We start from the raw sequence: 14,776 nt of genomic DNA on the forward strand, positions 1-14,776 counted from the left end.
TTAAAAGAGTACAGAGGAAAATTTTCAAGGATATTGCTGGGTCTGGAGGACTTGAGTTATAAGGAAAGACTGAATAGCTTAGCACTTTATTCCACTGAGCACAGAAGATTGCGAGGAGATCTGATGGAGGTATACAAAATTGTGATGGGTATAGATAGGGTAAATACAAACAGGCTTTTTCCATAGAGGTTGGGTGGAACCTCAGAGGTTATGGATTAAGGATGGAAGGTGAAAAGGTTAAAGGGAACATGAGGGGAAACTTCTTCACTCAGAGGGTCATGACAGCGTGGTACCAGCTGCCAGTACAAATGGTATATACAAGCTTGATTTCAACGTTTAAAAGAAATCTGGATAGCTACATGGATGGGTCGGGTATGCAGGGCTATGGTCCCCATGCAGTTCGATGAGAGTAAGAAGTTAAAATGGCTCGGCACGGACTAGATGGGCCTAAGGGCCTGTTTCTGTGCTGTACTTTTCAATGACTCTATAAGAAATAAATGTAACTTACTGGTTTCCTGAAGCATCTGGGGTGGAAAAAAAAGGCTGGCTAATAATGCAGGTAACACATTTTGCTTCAGTTAAAGGTATCCCAGAAACAGTCTTTTCCACTTTAACAAAATCAAAAAATCTACATTAAGCAATTTTCATTCCATTATTCTTTTCAATAGAAAACTTCTGTATGTCAAAGTTGAAAATGAATAATCAAACCATATAATACAAAATCCACAATTCACTGATAAACCACTCCTTAAATAAGGTATTTCCTAGCAAAACACAGACTCTAAAATCCATCTACATAGTGTTGTTTCTTTTAACTTTTTGCCATTAAAAATTGACTTTACCCAGAGTGAACCATGATATTGACTATTTTCAGGCTGCTTCACATCATCCCTGAAATCTGACTAGGTACTTCTGGAATAATTGACTTGTATCCTACAAGATTTCATCATTTGTCCTGCAGTACTATTTTTGGAGAATTATGGGGAAATATGTTTAGGCTCTGGCCCACCCCAACTGATTTTGTAGGCCACACAACTTTCCTATGTTACAAGACTTATGCAACTTTAATGTCAGATGTACCAGAGGGCCAGTCCATCTACACACCTGGTCTGCTGATGTTTCCAGGATCGCTGAATCCCAATATTTGAAGCTCCAGAACCTCATAGTCAAGATTTATTGATTGGTCATAATATAATAACATCCTGAGTTTGAGAAACCCTACAAATATCCAATTAGCCAATGAGTTGGTAGATCAAATGTTCATTGTAAATTGTCTCATGAATAGACTTGTATTATATTGTGGGATTGCTAGGGAGCATGGCTCAAAAGGCTGGAAGGCCCTATCCTGTTCCTCGCTGTATCCCAATAAATAAATAAATTAAATGATTTACGTCCACTTAACTAATCACCATCATCCATTCCAGTTTACTCCTCTACTTGAGAAGCCTCCACCTGTTCCTTAACATTTATTTTGCAGACTGTTCATCCATCTCTTCCCAGCCACTTTCCTGCCTCGGCATCCCAACACTTGATTTCCAATTGTCAGCAACTAGTTGTCAAGACCTGATTCTTATGACTTAACAGTTGACCTCACTCTCAACCGCACATCTTCCATTAGAAACACTCAAAATGTCTGAGTTTTTGTCAGAACTATTACTGATTTACATAGCTGAAAAGTACTTTTCTCCATACAAAGGTCTTTTATAAGTCTGCATTGTTGCTATTTGCTGAACAGGCATTTTATAAGGTTGATTGGGGTAATTCATTCTTTCAAAAGAAAAGAAAAGGTTTGAAGCATATTTATCAAGTACATAACACAACTTGTAAACTTGACAGTATTTAACAATTAGCCATTCTAAAATTTGGATGCTGTCATGAAGAGGAATTAATATTTTTAAGGTCATCTTCAAACTGTGACGTGAAATCAAACGTAAAGACAAAGCCTTAGGATGACACTTCCCCTAATGGACTGGGAAGCTTGAATGTTGTCTTACTTTACTAGATTTAGGCATAGGTAAGAATATCAGCTGCTGGTTGTGCTCTTCTCTGCGCATTCATAAGACCATAAGAGATAGGAGCAGAATTAGGCCATTTGGCCCATCGAATCTGCTCTGTCAATTAATCATGGCTACCTGTACTAATAATTTCCTATGCATTTGGTGAATTTCTCCATTAAGTGATTAACAAATTTCCTTAAATTTAAGTTCTATTATTAAATCTACGTTTCTGCAACACTTTACAAATAGTTTTTCGGAAAGCTTCAGGTTACAAGTGTAACCCAAATTAACATGTCCTAAATCATATTACTGAGCAAAACATACCTAGAACCTGTCCTGTTGGACATTGACATTTCCCATTATTATCCATAACAGCACTTGAGGAACATTTAATACAGTTCCATCCATCTTGTGTTACAGCCTTGAAGAAGGAAATTATAATAAAAAGTTACATAATAATAGGATGAAAATGAACAACAAAGAATGATATAAATTGGTTATAACCTATGTCTTTCACCTTCTTTATATAACCTTTAAAGCCCCTGTGGGCAGGCAAAATTGGTACGTACAGCACTCTCACAGTTTCAGTGGAAATGCAGTCAATAACATACTTGTAAGCGGATTGTGCATGCATACCTAAATACTGCATACAGAGCAACCACATTATTATGTGTTGTTACTTATGAAGTAATTGCACATTTCGACCTGCATAATGTCATAACTTTATATAAATGAAATTTTTTTTAAAAATTCATTCCTGGTGTGTGGATATCATGGAGAGTTTATTGCATTATTGTATAGTATATAATTGCTGCTGATTGAAGAAACAGTTGAGACCAATCATATTGGTGGGTTTGGAGTCACAAAGAGAGTTGTGTGTGGCCTTTCCTGAAGAAGATTAATGTATCAACACACACAAAATGCTGGTGGAACACAGCAGGCCAGGCAGTATCTATAGGAAGAAGCACTGTCGACGTTTCAGGCCGAGACCCGAGACTGGGTCCTGACGAAGGGTCTTGGCCCGAAACATCGACAGCGCTTCTCCCTATAGATGCTGCCTGGCTTGTTGCGTTCCACCAGCATTTTGTGTGTGTTGCTTCAATTTCCAGCATCTGCAGATTTCCTCGTGTTTGAAGATTAAAAAATCAGTGAGTTTTGGAAAATTGGGAGATGACTTTATTCATCCGTGAAGATCCTTGTGGGGGGGATTGACGAGATAGTAGTTGAGATTATTTTACTAATCATGGAATCACAAACAAGGGAACATAAATAAGGAAGAATAAATAAGGAGCTATACATTTAAAATTAGGATGTACAGCAATTTTTTTCTTTTTGAAGGAGGTAGAGGCCAGATCATCAGCTATATTTAAGATAAAATAGATATCTGAAAGGTAGAGGAACTGAGGAATGTGGTGAATCGGTACAGAGGAGGAAAAAGGTCAGCATAGGTCAGTTATGATCAAACTGAATGGTAGGCATGCCTGGGGACCCGGTGGGCCACTCTTCCAACTATTTGCTGTGCTTTGAGATAATCCAGTTTCGTGGTTACCTATTTCTAAATATTCCAATAACAAAAAGAACTGATGCCATTGCATATTCAAAGACAACAGGGTATATAGCCAAAACTTAGTTTGAAGATGAAGGTTACAAAAAAAAAACAAAAGAAAAGTAGAGAAGCTAAGAAGTTTTAGTCATGAATTCCAAGCTTAGGACCTTGATTGGTAAAAAAAAAATCATTCACCTATGTTTAGTGATCTGGGGAAAATTATTAGGTTAGGGTTAAAAAGAAGCAGATATTTTGCAGGGCTTGGGAAATTGTGAATTTAAGGATCAAAAAAGCCATGGAGGGATGTGAGAACAGAGATAAGATTTTTTTAAAGTAAGTGTTGTTTTCTGGGATGCTCGGTCTGTGAATGAACGGAAATAGTACTGAGTTAATTCATAGGCAGAAGAGCTTTGGAACAACTTATATCAGTGGTGGGTAGAACAAAGCATAATATCCACGATTAAGCAGGACTGTCAGCATTAAGGTGACAAAGCTACAACTGAGCATTTTGACAGCAGATTGGATAAGGCAATTGAAAAGACTCAATGGAGATAGAAACCAACAGCCTGAGTCATGGAACAGATATGTGGTCAGAAATTCATTCAGTGTCATATAAGGTAACACAATTGCAAACCTAAACCTAGTACAATGGGTTGGAACTCAGATAAAATACAAAACCAATTTACTTACTGGAGATAATTCAGGACATTTTTTGCAAGTGATGGAAAATCTGCCTTTGTTTGAGGTTAATTGGTAACCAGGTAGGCATATGCATGACATACCTTTAAAAGTAAGATAAATTATTTTAGGCCAAACCAAAGTGGCATGTACAAGTCAAACTTCTGAGAGGATGGATATAGTTGTTGGGATCCAATTTATTCCAGAAGTTAGAATCAAGGGAGTAACTGAAAAACGGTGCACAAACATAATCTAGTGCCCATTTTAAAGTTTGATATTCTCTAAATAATTTAATTTAAAATCCCCATTATATAGCATTTAGAGAATATCACTTAATTTAGAGATCAAGCAAACGGAGCATATTGGAAATATGGGAGATGCTTTGTATTAAACATCAAAAAAAATTAGCATTCCAAATCTTAGTGCCACAGTACCACTAGATATAGAACCTGTGCAACATATGAATCCATCCTTTTGACTGGCAGCTCTTTGAAACTAAACCAGACAGTTGGAAAGTTGTAGTCCTATGACACTGTGAAATGTATTTTGAATATCAAATATTTCCACCTCATAGTCTTACTCAACCCTTGCTCCCTGAAGATGCATTCATTTCTGTGTTATTTTTGGAGCTGACAATTCCAGAAAAGCTGGCTTTCACTCTGGTTTCCATAAATTTGTTTACTAAAATTCTGCTGTCTGGACACTGTAAAGTACTATTGTTCCTTTCCATATCTTGTGGCACATCGGCCAGCAACCTTACTGTTTCTGTAACAGTTGTCTGTTTTTTTTTAATAAGACTAAATTGCTAGCTTGATGCTCAACCAAGCATGAACGGAAAGCTTGCAAGGAGCCGGCTGGATTCGAACCTGGGACCACTCATCTCAAAGTCTGGTGCTGATGCCACTACATCACCGGTCAGCATTGTAAAGTACGACAGTACTTCTTAATTTACTGGAATAATATGCAGATACTTGGATCATTAATCCAAGTACACATAATACTAATATCAGTGTAAGAATCCATCTGGTTCACTAATATCGCTCAGGGAAGGGGAACATTACCTAATTTTCCTAAGTATAACTCCAGACCACAAATGTAGTTAATACTTTATTGCATCTTCATGTAATCCAATTCGAAAAGGACACAAACATGAGAAATAGGAGGAGTAAGCCATATGGTTCAATGTGTCTTTGGCACTTTACTGCACTAACCCCATACTCTTGTATCCCTTAATGTCTAATGAGCTATTAATCTCAGACTTGAATACTCTGGAATTCATTACCCAAGAGAGCTGTGGTCAATTAAGTTAGATTCACAACTGACTAAGAGAAGAAATTTCTTCTGATCTTTATCCTGAAGGACTGACTCCATTTACTGAGACCCATCTCAGTCACTGAAAATATCAACTTCACATCCACCCAATCAAGGATGTAAGAACTTTGCATGTTTCAAAGACAACACACCTTATTTTTCTAGATTGTAGGCCTAGTCTGATTAATTTCTCTGCATACAACAAACACACCATGGTGGGAATGAATCTGGTGAACAATCACTGTATTCCTATCACCAATAAACTTTAGCTTTACCCTGTAACCATCAAATAAATGAATTAACAATTCCTAACTTACTTATTCACATTTTGAGCCCTATACTTGTTGACCTACACTGGCTCTAGGTGTTGTTTCGCTCATGTTAAAATACCAACCCTCGTGTTCAGTTCTATTTGTGGTATTTCCTTAGCTCTATAGTCTTAAGATAGCTGCATTCTTCCCGAAAGAAGCATAAGAATGGATTTAGGAAAGCTAGAAGGGGATGTGAGTAGGATTAAGGGAAACCCCAAGGTGTTCACATGTACAGTACATGATGAACAGGAGGATATTTAAAGGGGAAAATTGATCAGGGATAAAAGAGGCAACATGTGCCTGCAGTCAGAGGAAGTTGGGAAAATTCTTAATTAATATTTTTCTTCAGTATTCACCAGTGAGAGGAACCTTGGCAAATGTGAGGTCAGTGTAGAACAGACCAATATGCTAGAAATTGTTGATGTTAATGTTAAAAAAAAAAAAATGTACTTGAACTTTTGGGGAAAAAAAACATTAAGATAGATTATTTGCTGGGGCTGGATGGGATATAATCCAGGTTACTACAGGAAGGGAGGGAAGATTGCTGCACCTTTGGTGATGGTCATCCTCACTGGCACTGGCCACAGGAGTAGCAGCTTAAGATTGGAGGGTGGAAAATGTTCTTCCTTTGTTCAAGATAGGGATAACCCTGGGAATTGTAGACCAGAGAGTCGTACATCAGTGGTGAGAAAATTATTGGAAAGGATTCTTAATAGTAGAATTTACTGTACAAGTATTTAGAGAGTCTGATTAGGGATAGTTAACATGGCTTTGCAAGAAGCAGGTCACGCCTCACCAGGCTAATTGACTTGAGGAAGTGACAAAACAATCTGATGAAAGCAACAGTGGATGTAGTGTATATAAATTTTAGTAAGGCATTTGACAAGATTCTCCTTGGTAGGCTTATTCAGAAATTCTGGCGGCTATGTGGATTCAGAATTAGCTAACACACAGAAGGCAGAAGGTAGTAGTGGATGGAGCATATTCTTCCTGGGACCCTTGCACTTTGTGATCTTTATAAATGATTTGGATGAGGAAGTGGAGGTTTGGTTAAGTTTGCAAATGACACGAAGATTGGTGGTGGTGTGGATAGTGTAGAAGGTTGTCGTGTTACACTGATAGGATGCAGAGCTGGATTGAAAAGTGTGTAGTTCAATCTGGAAAGGTTTCAAGTAATACACTTTGAAAGACTAAACTTGAAGGCAGAATATTGCATTAATAGCAGGATTCTTAACAGTATGGAGGAACAAAGGGATTTCAGGGTCACGTCCATAGATCCCTGAAAGTTGCAGTGCAAATTGCTAGGGTGGCTAAGAAGGTGTATGGGCCAGTGACAAAATGCAGTGTCCTTCCTTCTTCCCTACCTTGCCCCCTCCCTTCTTCCCCTACTTCCTTCCCTCCCTCACATCCCTCCTTCCTTCCTTGATTGTTAGAGCAGCAGGAATGCCAGGCAGGATAGTGGAATGCTTCTCTTTCAGGAAGTGGGAAGACAAGAAAACCTCCAATGTCCCTGACAACAACAGCAAGAAGCTCATCCAGGGGCATCTTCTTACAGATCAAGCTGGGAAGCTGGAGCTGGATGAACTCCAGATCATTTCAGAGGCAGGGAAGTTGATTGATAGGTGATACAGGGAGGTACAGCAGTTACACCTGCAGGACACGGGTAACAGGCTGACTGTAAGGACAGGGAAAAGGGATTGACAGCCAGTGCAGAATACCCCTGTGACAGTTCCCCTCAAGAACTGTATACTGCTTTGGATACTATTAGCGGGGGGAGGGAGGAAGTGGTCGAATTAAGAGAAAAGCCACAGTGGTAAGGTCACTGACATTGAATCTGACTCTGTGACTCAGAAGGGAAGGGGAAGCAGGTGTGAGCAGTAGTAATAGGGGATACATTAATTAGGGGAACAAACAGGAGGTTCTGCGGAAGAAAACATCTTGAGCATGTAGATATTAAGAAAGAGGATGTGCTGGAGCTTTTGGAAAGCATCAAGTTGGATAAGTCACAGGGACCGAATGAGATGTACCCCAGGCTACTGTGGGAGGTGAGGGAGGAGATTGCTAAGCCTCTGGTGATGATTTTGGCATCATCAATAGGGAAGGAAGAGGTTCGGGAAGATTGGAGGGCTGTGAATGTTGTCCCTTTATTCCAGAAAGGGAGTAGAGATAGCCCAGGAAATTATAGACTAGTCAGTCTTACCTCAGTGGTTGGTAAGTTGATGGAGAAGATCCTGAGAGGCAGGATTTATGAACATTTGGAGAGGTATCATATGATTAGGAATAGTCAGCATGGCTTTGTCAAGGGCAGGTTGTGCCTTACGAGCCTGATGTAGTGTATATGGATTTCAGCAAGGCATTTGATAAGGTACCCCGTGCAAGGCTTATTGAGAAAGTAAGGAGCATGGGATCCAAGGGGACATTGCTTTGTGGATCCAGAACTGGCTTGCCCGCAGAAGGCAAAGAGTGGTTGTAAATGAGTCATATTCTGCATGGAGGTTGGTCATCAGTGGAGTGCCTCCGGGATCTGTTTTGGGACCCTTACTCTTCGTGATTTTTATAAATGACCTGGATGAGGAAGTGGAGGGATGGGTTAGTAAGTTTGCTGATGACACAAAGGTTAGAGGTGTTGTGGATAGTGTGGAGGGACATTGGTAGGATGCAAAATTGGGCTGAGAAGTGGCAGATGGAGTTCAACCCAGATAAGTGTGAGGTGGGTCATTCTGGTAGGTCAAATATGATGGCAGAATATACTATTAATGGTAAGACTCTTGGCAGTGTGGAGGAACAGAGGGATCTAGGGGTCCGAGTCCATAGGACACTCAAAGCAGCTGCGCAGGCTGACTCTGTAGTTAAGAAGGCGTACGGTGTATTGGCCTTCACCAATCATGGAACTGAATTTAGGAGCCAAGAGGTAATGTTGCAGCTATGTAGGACCCTGGTCAGACCCCACTTGGAGTACTGTGCTCAGTTCTGGTCACATCACTACAGGAAGGATGTGGAAGCCATAGGAAGGGCGCAGAGGAGATTTACAAGGATGTTGCCTGGATTAGGGAGTATACCTTATGAGAACAGGTTGAGTTAACTCAACCTTTTCTGCTTGGAGCGACGGACGATGACCTGATAGAGGTGTATAAGATAATGAGATGTCAGTGGTAAGTTTTTTACTCAGAGAGTGGTGAGGCAGATACGATAGGGTCTTTTAAGAGACTTTTGGCTAAGTACATGGAGCTTAGAAAAATAGAGGGCTATAGGTAAGTCTAGTAATTTCTAAGGTAGGGACATTCAGCACAACTTTGTGGGCCGAAGGGCCTCTATTGCGCTATAGGTTGTCTGTTTCTAAAACAAGATTCCTAGATGGTACGTTATCTCTCAGGAGCCAGGAACAGGAAAATCTGGAATCATCCAAAGCATGCTGAAGTGAGAGGATAAGCAGTGAGAAGTCGTGTTCCATGTTGGTACCAATAGGCAGGTAGGGCGACAAAGTCCTGCAAAGTGAGTTCAGGGAGTTATGTAAAGGACAGGACCTCCAGGGTAGTGATCTCAGGATTGCTACCCACACCATTTACTAGTGAGGCCAGAAAAAGGAAGATAATACAGTTTAAAATGTGGCTAAGGAAATGGTGCAGGAGTGAGGGCTTCAGATTTTTGGATCTTTGGGCTGTATTTCCAGGAAAGGTGGGAGTTGTACAGATGGGGCGGTTTGTACCTGAACTGGAGAGAGACTAATATCCTTTGCTCTTGCTTCGGGGGTTTTAAACGAGTTTCAGGGGGATAGGAACCAGTGTGCCAGGACAGATAGTAGAATGGGGAAAGATGTTACTGAGCCTACATACAAAGACAGGAATCAAAATGTTGAGTATGATGGAACTAATGTTCTGAGTTGTGCCTATTTCAATGCAAGGAGTATTGTAGGTGAGGCTGATGAGCTTACAGTATGGATCGCCATGTGGAATTATGACATTGTAGCCATAAGTGAGACTTGTTTGGAGGAGTAGCAGGACTGGCAGCTCGATATTCCAGGGTGCCGTTGTTTTAGGCATGATAGAGCATGAGGAATTTAAGAAGGAGGGTCAGTATTACCAATCAGGGAAATTGTCACATCAATGCTCAGATAGGTCAGACTTGAGAGCTCATATGGATGGAAATAAGAAATAAGAAAGGGATAACCATGTTAATGGGATTATATTATATATGAACCAACAATCCACAGGATTTAGAAGAGCAAATTTGCAGAGATTGCAAACAGCTGCAAGAGAAATAAGGTTGTGATAGTAGGTGGTTTTAACTTTCCACATATTGACTAGGACTGCCATAATGTATAAAAGACTGGATGGGGTTGTTTATCAAATGTTAAATGTGTTATGGAAAGTTTCCTTAAACAATATATAGAGGTATGAATTAGAGTGCAATACTGGGTCTTCTGTTAGGGAAAGAGACAGTGCAGGTGACAGAGGTATGTGTAGAGGAACACTTTGGATCTGGTAATAATTCCATTAGTTTCAAGATAATTATGGAGGATAGGTCTACAGGTTGAGATTCTAAATTGGAGAAAGGGCAACTTTAATGGCATCAGAAAGGATCTGGCAGGTGTGGAATGGGGTAGTTTGTTTTCTGGAAAAAGTGTGCCTGGTAAGTGGGAGAACTTCAAAAGTGAAATTTTGAGAGAGTTTGTATGTTCCCATTAGAATAAAAAGCAAGCCTAACAGTTTTATGGAACCTTGGTTTTTGAGAGATATTGAGGACTTAGTTAAGAAGAAGAAGGAGGTACATATCAGGTAAAGGCAGCAAGGAACAAATGAAGCACTTGAGTCTAAGAAATACAAGAGAACACTTAAGAGGGAAATCAAGGGGGCTAAAAGAAGCCATGAGATTGCTCTAGCAGATGAAGTGAAGGAGAATCCCTTGAGCAAAAGGATAGCAAGGGGCAAAATTTGTCCTCTGGGAAATGAGAGGTCATCTATGCATAGAGCTGATACAGATGGGGGAGATCTTAAAGGTAATTTTTTCCCCTCTGTATTTACTCAGGAGATGAACAGAGTGTATTAAATGAAAGTAAATCATCAGTGAAGTCATAGACCATATACATATTTACTGAAGAGGAGCTATATTGAGGCAAATTAGGGTGGATAACTTCTCAGGTCCTGACAAGGTGTCCCTTTGGACTAGTGGAGAAATTGCAAGGGCACTAGCAGAGGTATTTAAAACATTTTTAGCCACAGGTAAGATGCTAGATGAGTGAAGGATAGCTAATGTTGTTCTGTTGTTTAAGGAAGGCTTTAAGAATAAACTAGTAAGTTATAGCCCAGTGAGCCGGATGTCAGTCGTGAGTAAATTATTGGAAGGTATTCTAAGGGACTGGATATACGAGTTATTTGGAGAGAGAGCTAGGTTAGGAATAGTCATCATGCTTAATTGTTTCTACCCAATTTATAGAGTATTTTGATAAGGTTATAAGAAAACTTTATAAAGGCAGATGTTGTCTACATGAACTTTAGCAAGGCCTTTGAAGTTGGTCAAGAAGATTTGGTCACTTGGCATTCAGGATAACAGTAAAATGAAATCAACATTGGTTTTGTAGAAGTCAGTGTTAGTAGACAGGTTCCTCTTTGACTGCAGGCCTGTGACTACAGGTGTGTCGTAGGGATTGGTGCTGGATCCACTGTTGTTTGTCTTTGATATCAATGCTGTAAACTTGATCAGCAAATATGTGGATGACAGCAAGATTGAGGGCATAGTAGACAGCAAGGAAGGCTACAAAAAATTCAGTGGGACCTGGACCAGCTGTAAAACTGAACTGAAAAATGGCACATAGAATTTAATGCAGACGAACGTTACGTATTACAAATTAGGAGGACATACCAGAGCAGAACTTACACTGTGAATAGTGGGGCACTGAAGAGTGTGGTAGAAAAAAGGGATCTGGGAATACAGATCCATAATTCCTTGAACGTGGCATCACTGATAGATAGGGTTATAAAGGAGCTTTTGGCATATTGACCTTCATAAATCAAAGAATTGAGTACAGGAGATGGGATGTTATGTTGAAGTTGTATGAGATGTTGGTGAGGCCCAATTTAGAGCACTGTATGCAGTTCTGATCACCTACCTACAAGAAGAATGTAAGATTGAAAGAATACAGAGAAAATTTACAAGAATGTTGCTGGGTCTTGAGTATCTGTGTTATAGGGAAGAAACACAAAATGCTGGAGGAACTCAGCAGGCCAGGCAGCACCTTGAAACAGAGTACAGTCAATGCTTTGGCCTGAAATGTCCACTGTACTCTGTTCCTAGATGCTACCTGGCCCGCTGAGTTCCTCCAGCATTTTGTGTGTGCTGCTCTGTGTTATAGGGAAAGGTTGAATAGGTTAGGACTTTATTCTCTGGAGCATATGAAAATGAAGGGTGATTTGATAGAGGGATACAAATTATGTGGGGTATACATAAGGTAAATACAAGAAGGGGTTTTTCCATTGAATTTGGATGAGACTAAAACGTGAGGTCGTAGGTTAAGGATGAAAGGTAAAATATTTAATAGGACCTTGAGGGGAGACTTCTTCACCTTGAGAGTGAGAACTGCCAGTGGAAGTGGTGGGTGCAGGTTCAATGTCAACATTTACGAGAAATTTGAATACATGGAAAGGAAGGATATGGAGATCTATTTACCAGGTGCAGGTTGATGGGAATAGGTAGAATAATAGATTGGCACCGACTAGATGGGTCGAGGGGTCTATATCTGTGCTGTGGTGCTCTATTTTAGCATTTTGATTAGTAAGGACATCAATGGTTATGAGAAGAAGGTAGGACAATAGGGTTGAGATGGATAATAAATCAGCCATGATCAGCAGAACAGACTTGATAGGCTGAATGGCCTAAATCTGCTCCTACTTCTTTTGACTGAATGCTGTATTTATATTATAAATTTCTGCCATAATAGCTAACACTGCAGACTACAGAAAGTCTAAACTATGATGCAGGGAATCTAAAATCTGACCTAAGCATTAAGTCTCTTTTTCTAACTGTTCTGCTGACTCTTTACTGCATTTTGTTTTTATTTACTGTCTACATAAATTGGTTTGGTGAGATCACACCCTAGCAAGTGGTAGAAAAACCGAAAAAAACACTAAGTAGACAAATATCCCGACTCCCGCATGTTTCTTTTGATTAGCTTCTGCAGTTACAAAACGTAACATTGGTGACAGGGAATTTTTAAAATGAACCTCAGATGACTACCCACTGTTGAAGCACAGCATGTTGTTTTTTGGACTGGGAAAGTGACGTTTTGAGATTTTAAAAAAAGCTAATGAACAAAATTAACAAGCCATGGGTTCATAAGCAGTGAGTATCAAGTGAAAATAATAAAGTTAAGAAAAACAGAGGTAGCTGGCTACATCAGATAGACGTGTTCGATTGCAGAACAGATAACTGGGTGATATATACTGAACGAATTGAGCAGGATTTTGAAGCAAATGAAAGAGCCAGTGAGAAACCAGTGCCGGTGTTACTGAATGCAGCATGTGAAAAAGCACAGTTTGGTTGGAGCAGTTAAACCTCTAAGCAAACTAGCCAAAATGAACTTTGCTGCTATTGTGAATGTAATGCAGGGACATTTAGAACCAAAACCATTGTTGATTGCAAAATGCATTAAGCTTCATAAGCACAATCGAAAGAAAGGGGAGTCTATTTCAGCTTACATGACTGAATTGAAGAAATTATTTGAGCTTTGTTAGTTCAGTGATGGACTTAATGATGCAGTGAGAGATTGTTTAGTCTATGGAATCTTACAAGAAAACATTCAAAATGGCTCCTAATTCAAGGACAACTCACATTTATAAGAGGAGTTGAAATTGCAGGCAGAGATGTAGGTGAGCATAAATAAAATTGCAACATCTGAACAGAAACTTGCCAGGCTGAAGAAATTATGTTACCGTTGCGGCAGAGTCTCACAATCACTAATGCAGATTTACAGGCAAAACTTGCAGAAAATGCAACAAAGTAGGACACATACAATGTGTATGTCGGGCATTCAAACATAAATGGACTGCACAAGGAAGAGCAAAAGATAAAAAGTCAAGTTGCATTTCAAAAAGTGCACTAATATCCATGCTATTGATGAACATTCTGATAATGATGAGAATTACACAGGACTGGGTAAACTAATGAGGCAGGCAATATGGCTTACACCAGTAGTCCAAGCAAATTAAAATGGAATTAGATGACTCTTGCTCGGCTGTTTCAGTCATTCCACAAAATGAGTTTGAACAACATTGCTATGATAATGAATTGAAGCCTGCAGAGATCCAACAAAGCATATATACAGGAGAAAAGAAAACTCCTGTGGGAACAACATTCATAACAGTGAAATACAACCACCAACAAGCCACATTGGGCTTGTATATGGTAAAAACAGGAGGGCAGCATTGTGAGGTTGTGATTAGCTGAGACAACTTGACTGGAGATCCATCCACCATTTTCATGCCTCATACCCTGCAATAGTCAACTCACAATAAATTAAGAAAGGCACTGGATGATGCAAAAGCAGTGTTCAGAATAGCAATGGAAAACTAAACCATATCAAGGTTAAAATAGTATTAAATGAAAAAGCCACACCCATGTTTTATAAAGATGTCCAGTTCCCTATACCATCTGTGATAAAGTGGCCATTCAGCTAGATTGCATGGAGGCTGAAGGAGTTCTTCCCATGCTTGAATGGAGCCCATGGGAAATGCTGGTGGTCCAAATAGCCAAAAAGGATAGGTCTGTCAGGATCTGAGATAATTTTAAGGTCACCATCAACCCAATACAGAAGTTAGATCAATACCCCCCTCTCAGGATAGAGCACATCTTTGCAAACCTTTCTGGAGGAAAACACTTCAGCAAAGTGGACTCAGCTGAGGTTGCCTTGCAGACGGAGATGGAAGGAGAGTATAAAGTGT

At 39.8% G+C, this 14,776-nt stretch overlaps 1 protein-coding gene across 1 annotated transcript in view; it reads right to left on the reverse strand.

Annotated features, from left to right (window-relative positions):
• Positions 1-4,599, reverse strand: part of tmem67 (transmembrane protein 67) — a 145,966-nt gene extending 141,367 nt beyond the window's left edge. Inside the window, exons 1-3 of the mRNA XM_059978620.1 lie at positions 4,234-4,599; positions 2,322-2,418; positions 509-608 (exon numbers count right to left, since the gene is read on the reverse strand). Coding sequence (XP_059834603.1) covers positions 509-608; positions 2,322-2,418; positions 4,234-4,323 — 287 coding nt within the window. The 5' untranslated portion in view covers positions 4,324-4,599. The remainder of the gene's footprint in view (positions 1-508; positions 609-2,321; positions 2,419-4,233) is intronic.
• Positions 4,600-14,776: the final 10,177 nt, after the last annotated feature.

This window comes from Hypanus sabinus, chromosome 1 (assembly GCF_030144855.1).
Source record: "Hypanus sabinus isolate sHypSab1 chromosome 1, sHypSab1.hap1, whole genome shotgun sequence".
NCBI classification, from domain to species: Eukaryota; Metazoa; Chordata; class Chondrichthyes; order Myliobatiformes; family Dasyatidae; genus Hypanus; species Hypanus sabinus.